Genomic DNA, 10,294 nt, shown 5'->3' on the forward strand with positions numbered 1-10,294 from the left:
AATTTGCATAGCAAAGTGTCTTCTGTAGGTAAGATTCATAAAAAATCTTGTTAGGAGATAACGCTAGAATAGCAAGTTAGGGGAAGGTGGTGAAAGTTCAAACCAGGCTAAGAAATTCACACATTAGTCTGCAGGGCAAGAGGTGTTACTGCTTTTGAAGAAGGAAGGGATGTGATTGATTAGAGGTCAAGGTTTTCAGCTTTTGTCACAGTGTTGAAGGATTGAAAAGGTCAGAAAACTAAAACCACACAATCAGTGTACAAGCTATTCATTGGCTGAAGTGAGAAGCCTGTTTCAGAGTCCTGACATTTATAAATGTATGCATGTAGTGAATGCAACATCCACAGGATAGCCTGTCTGCTTCTTGTACTATTGATAACCACTAAGAAGACAACAATGTACAATGTATTAATTATTGAAACTGTCCTATTAATCAGCTTTGAAACTGTCTCATTGATATTTGTTTCTTAATAAAATAAAATTAAATTAACTTTAAAAATAAAATTTTAAAAATAAAATAAAAATGCGACACTCAACCAGGCATGCTGGTACACACTGTAATCCCAGTGCTTGAGAGGCTGAGGCAGGAGACTTGCTGTGAACTCAAGGCCAGCTTGGGCTAGGTAGTGAATTCAAAACTAGCCTGAACTAGATACCAAGACACTGTCTCAAACAAAACAAAATTAAAAAAAATATATATGACACCCTAATATGACAAATGAGGAAAAATAAACCAGTTTACCTTTTGATTTCTTTTGAAGTGGTACCATGGTACACGTCTTCTTAGTCTTCTTTATCCTAAGGATTATATATTATTATAAATTGCTCATATATAAATCTAGAATATGTATTCACTTTAAAAGATACAAGAAGAGGCAAATAAAGCCAGGCATGGAGGAACATGCCTGTGATCCCAGCACACAGGAGGCTGAGGCAGGAGGATTGCTATAAATTTCAGGCCAGTCTGGGCTACAAAGTGAGTTCAAGGCTAGGCTGATCTACATGGTGAAACCCTGCCTCAAAAAGACAAAAATGAAGGATGAGGAAGGGGAGAAGGAGGAGGAGGAGGAGGAGGAGGAGGAAGAGGAGGAAGAGGAGGAAGAGGAAGAAGAGGAAGAGGAAGAGGAGGAGGAAGAGGAGGAAGAGGAGGAGGAGAAAGAGGTAAACCACAAATATACAGTGAAACACACTTAGTGGTCTTGATTTTTGTTTTGCTGGGGATCAAACAGCAGACTTTGAACATGCTAAGCATAAACTCTCCCACTGAGCTACTCCCCAGCCCTAAACTAATTTGCTCAAGGATCTCAAGTGGAAATGACATAAATGGGTAAAGAAATTCTCCATTATAGTTAATCCAATCAGAAAACAGTGCGAGCACACGGCTGTTGGCCACCACTTGAAGCTTCTACAACTGTTCATTAGAACTCCTTGTGGGCACAACTCAAGCACTGGTAAAAAAGGTAGGAAACCAATACTAAGAAGTTCCGTGCATGCCAAACATCAATTATTCCTTATTTGTGTATTTTTAATCTATTGACCACTACAATCTGAAATTCATTATCATTTTCTTTTAGGAAATTTTTATTGGGAGTAAGGAGAAGAAGCACAGCTCCTGGACCTGCAGGAAGGGCCCCAGTGGGTTGGCCCTCTAAATAACTTGGGCTCCTACTGAAATAGACCTTCATATTAACAAGATTATTAGGGGAAACCATTCTGTAAAAGTCAGCAGCAACTTTTAAATACTCTTTACCTCTGAGATTGCTATCATTTATATTCCCGTAGTGTGCTGTGAGATTCCCTGAAAATTCTTGATGACCACTGAGAAATCTGAGAAATCGGGACACTTTTGTCAGCGTGTTTAAATCAAATATTCATATATGGAGGGAGGAAGAGAGATTAAGGGGTTTACACACAGAGCGAAGCACAAACAGGAGGAGTCTTCCCTCCGGGGCCAAGACTGGTCTTTCAGGGGTGCTGCTCAGTGCCCCGAGCGGAGTGAAGCGCTTGCAGCAGCTCGCTGTGTTCTGGCGAGAAGGGCTGCTCTGGAGACGCGGTGGGAAGAAAGCGCGGGCGTCCCAGGAACACGTCACGCACCCTGAGTTATGTAGTCACCACTGTTCCGCTTTACATATGAGGTACTCTTGTCATCACACGAGTGAAGTGCGCTTGCATTGCCCTTCATGCAAGTCCATGTAAAATGTTTAGAAATAATCCCCCCACCCACCCACCCCCCGAAAAAAATCACAAAGGTAAAACAAACACAACAGCGTGGAAACAGCAAGAAGCAAAAGGAAGACTCACAACTAGGAGGCCAAATGGGCTCGTTCAAGGGGTTCTTCCCACACTTCCAGCTTCTCTACGGTGCTGCGATCATGTTGGAGGAAGGCGACAAGAAACGGAGGCGGCCACCACAGCCTTTACCCTGCGCTGCGCTCCTCCCAAAGGCTGCCTTGGCAGGAGGCGTCTTGGTGACAGTGTGGCCTGCCTGTCCTCAGCAGGCTTCATGTTCGTGGTTCAGATGGTTCCCCTTCTTTCCTTGCCATCCTTCCTCTTCGTGTGTGTGTGTGTGTGTGTGTGTGTGTGTGTGTGTGTGTGTGTGATTGCAGACTGAACTCGGGGTCCTCACACACTCGGGGTCCTTTTTAAAATTTTTTTTTTTTTTTGAGATAAAGGTCTCAGTAAATTGCTAAGCACCCCAGATTTGGTTCAAATTTTCATTTGTCCTGCCTCAGCCTCCCAGAATGCTGGGATTGTGGGCATGCTCCAGCACACTTGACTAAGCAGTACGAAAGTCCACCAAAATATATATACATCAGGTAAAGAAAAACTTGTATAAATATTTTTGTGTAAATATTTTAACACTAAATTTATTGAGACACCATGAGCTCAATACAAGTCACCTTTGGCCTCTACAATTACAAAGGTGCTCAGAGCGGTGGCCACCAGCTTCCAGATGTTTGTTGGTGTGGCAAACTGCTGGACTGTATAAACATGTTTTGGCAGACTCCACATATTCTAAGATTCCAGTCATGAATGCTATGTATAGTTGGATGACTTTAAAGTTAGTTATAGCAGGAAGATAACATGAAAATACAAATACTCCCCTAAAGAAAGTTGCAATTTGGAATGTCATGATTACTTCTAATCTTTAAGGCTGGCAAAGTGAACAAGTAGTAGACATTCAATAACTAGCTGATAGGTAAATAAATTGATTCTGAACAGAATATGAGACTATCAGCTATAACTTATAAATATGTCTTTTTGAGAAAGATTTTCTTTTACTGGTAGCCTGGTCTGATTTATGGTAAGTGGGAAATGTTTCTAAACAGCAATATTCAAAGTCAGGGAGACTTCTCTAGCTGAAAAATTCATTCCTGGTAGTCAGTGTTGAGTTCTAATTAGGCCGGGATCTCATTCACAGTCTTCCCTATCACTGCTTCAGCCATTCTAGAACTGAAACACAAGATTTGGTACCTGGGAGACAGAGACCTGTTATGCTGCAGAGTTAAAACTGCTCGTGCTAAATATTCCTGTGCTTTCCCAGGCATGATTTAGGCAAAGGCAATTAGGTTTTTTTAAAGGAAGTCTTTAATTCTTTTCTGGTGACATCACTTGAAAACAGAGAAATGTGACTATTTGTCAATCTGAATAAAATGGCTAACTTAAATTTTATGAATTAAATCTGTTATAGAAAAAACAATGGTAGGCAAGAAAGAGTTACACCGTTGGCCAGAACGACATCTACATTCAGCAGTACTGCTACAAACGGACACTCCACAACCGTTGACTAGCAAGGCTCTACCTGCTTGCAGGCATCTCCAAGTGAGCGTGTGGTAGCTGTTTGTGAGCTTCTGTTGGAGCTGAGCTTACGCTCTTTGGGCAACTTGGTAATCTTGGTAAATGTGGCATTTTGACATGTTCTTTAGGCTCTTCTAGACCAAATGTTGTGGTGTATTCTAATTAAAAAATATTATCACAATTACCTTGGTCAAATATATACTATGTCTTTTACTGTATACTGAAATGAATAATAAAGTGTAACAAATCAATCATTAAGAAAGTCAAACAACTATTATTTATCTAGGATCTTTCCCAGAAGAATATCTTTCAAAATTTACCAAACACACTGCAGGAAGAAGAAACTTAAGCTGATTAAGAACTAGAATAAGGAGGGCTGGCCAAATAGCTCAGCGGATTAAACCGCCTGCTTAGGTAGATACAGGGACCTAGGGTTTGATCCCCAGGTCTGCTGTGCCAGCCCTACCCTCGGACTGTACTGAGAAGGCAATTGAGACTGGGTGTGGTGGCATGCTCCTGTAATCCCCCCCCCAAAAAAAGAAATAGAATAAAGAAAAAATGGCAGTTTCCCAGATCTTCAATCGACACTGTCCATTGCCTTTATTATTTTATTAAAATAGAATTATCCAGAATATGAGCTTCATATGTAAATATAAAGCACCTTCAAGAGTCATAGAGGTGGGGCTGGGGAGATAGCTCAGTGGCTTAAGCGCCTCTCTGGCAAGCTCAAGATCCTGAGTTCAATCTGTGGTATCAACAACAAAAAAAAAGCAATAGAGGTAAAACAAAACAAAGCACATAGAGGTAAGGAAGATAAATTTTACATTTCTTTTACTTATATTTATTTGTATTACACTAAAATATTTTTAAAATTTAAAAAGTAAGTATTTCAAAAAAAAAAGGTCTTGTATTATGTACTACCACTAAATCTTTCTACTTTTCTGTTTTGATGTAAATAAATAACCCAGAGGTATAAATGTATGATGAAAGGGTGAGCCAAATAGCTCAGTGGATTCAAACACCTGCAAGCAGGCACAGGGGCCAGGGGTTCAATCCCAGGGCCTGCTGTGGGGGCCCTACCCTTGGGGCACACTGAGATAGCAATTGAGACTGGGCGTGGTAGTACTAGCCTATAATCCCCGCACTTGGGAGGCTGTAAACAGGTGGATCACTACGAGTCTGATCTAGTAGTGGGACCCTGAATACCCTGTAGACCCTTCCCTAAAATACAAAAAAAAAAGGGGGGGAGGGGGCTGGGGAGATAGCTCAATAGAATAAGTGCTTGCCTGGCAAGCGCAAGGGCCTGAGTTCAATCCCTGGTTCTGCAAATAAAAAAATAAAAATAAAAATAAAATAAATGCATGATGATCTGAGCTAATAGGAGATGCTGTCCCAGTTAGTGACCACAGTGCAGTGCAAGGGATGAGAGACTGCTCCTTTAAACTCCAAGATAGCACAGAGGGCTGCCTTACCTGAGACCGCTCAGTGTGAGTCTCAGGGAAAACCAGCCCCAACCTGAAGCTTTGTGGCTCTTTTCCGATAGACCCAGGAAGCAGGGATGAAGATAAAAGAAGATATCTATGTGGGAATTCATGTAGGGGACAGGGTGGCCTGCTATGTGACTGACCTTAGGGCCAATCTAAGTAATATATGGGAAGGAGAACAAGGGCCAGAGGGCTCATTCTTTAAGGCAATGTGTTTTGATTCTACTTGGACTTGTGGTCCTGTCTGCTATCTTTTAATCTTTATACATTCCAGGAGGTTTGGGACTTGGGGCCCCAGAAGTCCCTTATCTCTGCTTATCTGTGACCAATGCCACCACAGGACAAAAAGGATTTTACCTTAAGCATTAATTTTCTCTCCACGAAAAAAAACTGGGGAGGGTCTTGGATTTGAACTCAGGATCTCTTGTTTGCTGGGCAGGTGCACACCTTACCCCCCAAAATTTTATACTAAATTGAAAAATAGCAAAATTTAAGTACTCATATTTCATCTTCTACTAATCTTACATATCAATAGACAAAGAGATGATCGAATTATTTTTTAAAATATAAAACAAAGGCATTAAATGGATACAGCAGAGTAAGATAGTACAGTTTGTGGTCTGTACACAGAGAACACTGCTTCGGTGGGCTTCTTCCCCAAGGCAGGCCTGCACTACAGCACAGCACTTGCTGAGACTGGCGTTATCATGTTCAACATTCAAAATGCGACTATGCAATCTTTGATTTTCTTCTTTTCTGTAAAATAGTCTCAGAAACACACACTTGGGCTAGGGAGACAGCTCAGCTATCTAAGCTTCTGGTCTGAGCTCCTGCCTGGCAGGTGCAAGGGCCCTCGTTCGATCCCTGGTACTAGCATGCGGTGCCAGCCTTGGAACTCCAGGCCTGCTGCACTAGCCACTGAAACTGAGCGTGGTGGCTCACGCCTGTAATCCCAGTGCTGGGGAGGCTGAGACAGGAGGATCACTACAAGTCTGAGCTGCATAGTGAGGCCCTGTACCAAGTAAATAAAGTAAAAAAGAGAAAAATCTAATCAGAAACACACATTCACTTTTCCACATCAGATTTGGAGAGTCGGAGCATGAATCGACTAGTGTCTTCTGAGTATCCTCAACGGGAACCTCATGAGAAAGCTATTTTAAAAAATACACAGCACCCACCCCCATGAGGAAGAAGTGGCATACCCTGGCATCCCAGCTCTCTGGGAGGCTGCAGCATGAGGGGCCCAAGTGAGCACAGCTTTGGAGACTCAGACTTAGAGACCCCACCTAAGACAAGGGCGGCGCTCAGTACAAAGGCGTTGGGCTCAGTACCAGGCCAGGTAGTGCAGAAGCAAAACAACGGATGCAGTTGTGACTTGGAATTTTGCTACTTTCAAGAATTCTATTTCCACAACAAACCAGAAGGCAGAATTCAAAATAAGCAAAAAATACAATCCCAAACTGAAAGTAAAGGAGGAAACTGTTTTTAATTGAGCAACTGTAGGATATAAGATACTCTCCAGATGACATATTCAAGGCACTGCTGAAGATTTATTTGGGTGCTTCAAAATATAAAAATTAGGCCAGGGATATACCTCAGCAGCACAGCATCTGCCTTACAAGCATGAAGCTATGAGTTCTATTCCTGGTACCCAGAACAAAAATCAACATAAAGACTAACTTGAGGTATATAAAAAGGAAATAGTGCTTAGGAAAAAGAGCATGATCCAACAGACAGTAATGAACCGAATATTCAGAAAAGTCTTTTTTTTTTTTTTTTGTCTTTGAGACAGGGCCTCACTATGCAGTGCAGGCTGCTCTTGAATTCACTGTGTAGCTCAGTCTGGCATCGAACTTGCAGTGCTCCTCCTGCCTCGGCCTCCCAAGTGCTGGGATTACAGGTGTGCACCAATGTGCCCAGCTGCAGAGGAGCACCTATTTTTTTTCTTCTTTTTTAGATTCTAGGGCTAAAATCCAGGTGCCCTTCCACTGAGCGACCTATAGCCCCAACCCCAAGAAATCATTCTTTAGCATTTGTTTCTATTATTCACTGAATTAATTTTAATTTGCTTCCATTTTTCTTTTCCAGAAACTTTATGAACTACCCTTGCATAAATGTCATAGAAATAGTAAAATGTCTCTTGACTACTTTAGAAAAGATGTAAATGTAAAGCACTATTTCTATATTATCTTAAAGGAAATAACAGCAACAGTGAAATTACCTTTCCTTATTTTTTGTGTTTCTGAAACCGCTTTCCTCCAGCTATTCTCAAAAGGAAACCCAGAGCCCAGGGAGCTCCCGCTGACTGTGGAAGCCTCGGTCTTCATTTCAGGGCTGAGCGCTGACACTTTGGCCTCTTTCAACAGTGCTGGCGGAAACGAGATGCTGGATCAGACCCAGGACACGAAACACAAAGAAACAAGGCATTGCTTGTGAGTATCTTTTCCCAGTTGCTTTCCATCGTGCAGATTAACTTTTAACTTAGATTTATTTATAACAGGTAAATAAATATGCTTAGCGTTTGAAAACAAGAAGCTTTTAAGAATAAAGTAAAAATATGTAGCCAGAATTTTTCAATTGTAAATACTATAATATTTTAGTGAATTACTTCAAAGTTCAAGTTACAAATATTTGGTAATATAAACAAATGTAAAGTCCAACAAGTTACCACTTGCAAGACAATAGAATGCATAAAATTCTCTCAGAAATACCATTATGAAATGTGTCTATGCCTTAGCAAAAAGGCAAAATCCATGCTCTATGGAAAACAAATATGTTCTCAAGACAGTCATTATTTTTATTCTAAATACAAAGAAGAAAAATCAATCATGTGTCCTACTTACCTAATACATTAAATATATTCAATCTGATCATATCTATTAGATGTCTGTTATGTGCAAAGCATTGCTAAGTTCCAAAAAGAATGTGACCAGGAGCAAAAGCAGCCCCAGCCTTCAGGAGCCCAGTGGGGACAGCAAAGAGGAACAGCACCACAGCCATGATTTACTAAACACCTGTAAATCCTTGCTGGCCATTTCCTGTCCAGTATCTACAATCGCATACGGCCAGGGATGGTCAGATCCAGCTATGCTCTTTCACTTGTGCTGAGGGTTGATTCTTTTTTTTTTTTTTTTTTTTTTTTTTTTGTATTTTTAGGGAAGGGTGTACAGGGTGTTCAGGGTCTCACTACTAACTGTTTACAGCCTCCCAAGAGCTGGGATTACAGGCACACACCACTGTGCCCAGTCTCAATTGCCTGCTCAGCGCGCCCGGGGGCAGGGCCGGCACAGCAGGCCTGGGGACTGAACCCCTGGCCCCTGAGCCTGCTTGCAGGTGCTTTAATCCACTAAGCTAGATGGCTGGCCCTTGAGGGTTGATTCTATACCAAGCATTGCGTGGGGCACTGGAGTATAGCGCTACGCAAGCGGGGCCCTGAGTTCATAGAGGAAACACAGATGAAGAAATGGCTGCTTCGGGGCTGAGGAGATAGCTCGGTGACATAAACGCCTGCCTTGCAAGAATAAGGTCTTCAGTTCGATCTCTGGTATCCTATGCAGTGCCAGCCCAGAACCCCGAAACCAGACATCGTAGCGCACGCCTGTCATCCCAGTGCTGGGGAGGCTGAGACAGGAGAACCACTATGAGTCCAAACCGTGTAGTGAGACCCTATATTAATAAATAAATAATTTCTAAAAATAGATTAAAAAATAGATTTTCTTAAGAAATGAATGATGCAGTATACTAAGTACTATGCAGGAGGGGAAAATCAACAATGCCACGCCTAGGAGAGGCCCCATCCCACCCTTGGCATTAGAGAGGACGCTAAAGCAAAGACACAGAGGAGGTGACAGCTTCTGGTAGAAGAAAAGCCTGCAGAGAGAGCCCTGGGTGAGGAACAGCAGCTCCACGACGCCTTTTCGTCCCGCTGCGTATCATCTGTAGCAAGGAGGGAGAGGAGAGGGAGAAAGGAGACAGTAACTCAAGGGAGAAGGAAGTAGGGGAGGGTCCAGGGGTGATGGGACAGCGCGATAAGCAGGAAGGGAAGAGTGGGATGGGAAGGTGGGAGAGGGGAAGCAGCCCGGAGGTGGGGGTGGGGAGAGGGGAGCCCCCTCCGCAGAGGCCACCCCTGGGGCGCCAGCTGTGTTGGACTGTGCTGATGGTACTTACACCTGGAGGAAAACGGAGCTAAAAATAAAGCAGGGAAAGTGTCTGGCTTTGGTAGGGTGGTCTTGGGCTGTCCTGAAGAGCAGTGCAGCGAGTTACCGGTGCAGACAGGAACAGACTGGAGTGGCCACGGGTGGAGGGGCACCGGGTGACGCGGGCGCGGACAGCGGGACTGCACGTGGCGCCACTTCCCCTACGCCTGCTCCAGCCTGCCCCTGCAAGAGCGCCGGTCCTGGCCCTGGTACTGGCCCAGGCTTCTCCATGTCTAACTTTTTGTTATTTTCATTAGCACACGTTTGTAGTACATGATTACATTCATCTGGGGAGCTGATGCGTACACAACACAATTCTTTGTTTCGGCCCCTGACCCCCCCTGCTGCAACTCCTCCCACTTCCGTAAGCTCTATTTCCAGCTCTTTTTTTCTCTCCCTCCTATCCTCTCTTCCTCTTTCCATCTCTTGTTCCCCTTCCCATTTGAATAAAATCTCCCTACTTGCTAGTCTCTGTTTTGTTTTACTATTTATTTATGTCTTAGGAGTCTCACATAAAAGAAACCACATGATAGTTTAGCTTCATATACACCCTTAACATTATGGTCTTCAGGTGCACCCATTTGCCTATAAATGCTTCAAACTCGTCCTTCTTTATGACAGAGTAGTACTCCATCGTGTATAAATCCCAAATTTTCTTTATCCATCTGTTGATAAGCATCTAGATTATTTCCAAGACTTAGCCGTCATAAATTGTGTGGGTACAAACATGGCTATGTGCATGTCAATGTAATAGGATGGCTTTAACTCTTTTGGGAAGATAGTTAGGAGGGGAACAGCTGGGTCACATGGAATTTC

General features: G+C 42.9%; 1 protein-coding gene across 1 annotated transcript in view; it reads right to left on the minus strand.

Annotated features, from left to right (window-relative positions):
* CUNH8orf89 (chromosome unknown C8orf89 homolog) overlaps nucleotides 1–10,294 on the minus strand; it is a 94,111-nt gene that overhangs the window by 15,951 nt on the left and 67,866 nt on the right. Inside the window, exons 2-4 of the mRNA XM_023722393.1 lie at nucleotides 7,504–7,667; nucleotides 3,803–3,956; nucleotides 743–798 (exon numbers count right to left, since the gene is read on the minus strand). Of these exons, the coding sequence (XP_023578161.1) occupies nucleotides 743–798; nucleotides 3,803–3,956; nucleotides 7,504–7,667 (374 nt within the window). The remainder of the gene's footprint in view (nucleotides 1–742; nucleotides 799–3,802; nucleotides 3,957–7,503; nucleotides 7,668–10,294) is intronic.

Source organism: Octodon degus, unplaced genomic scaffold (genome assembly GCF_000260255.1).
Source record: "Octodon degus isolate 3935 unplaced genomic scaffold, OctDeg1.0 scaffold00091, whole genome shotgun sequence".
Taxonomy (NCBI): domain Eukaryota; kingdom Metazoa; phylum Chordata; class Mammalia; order Rodentia; family Octodontidae; genus Octodon; species Octodon degus.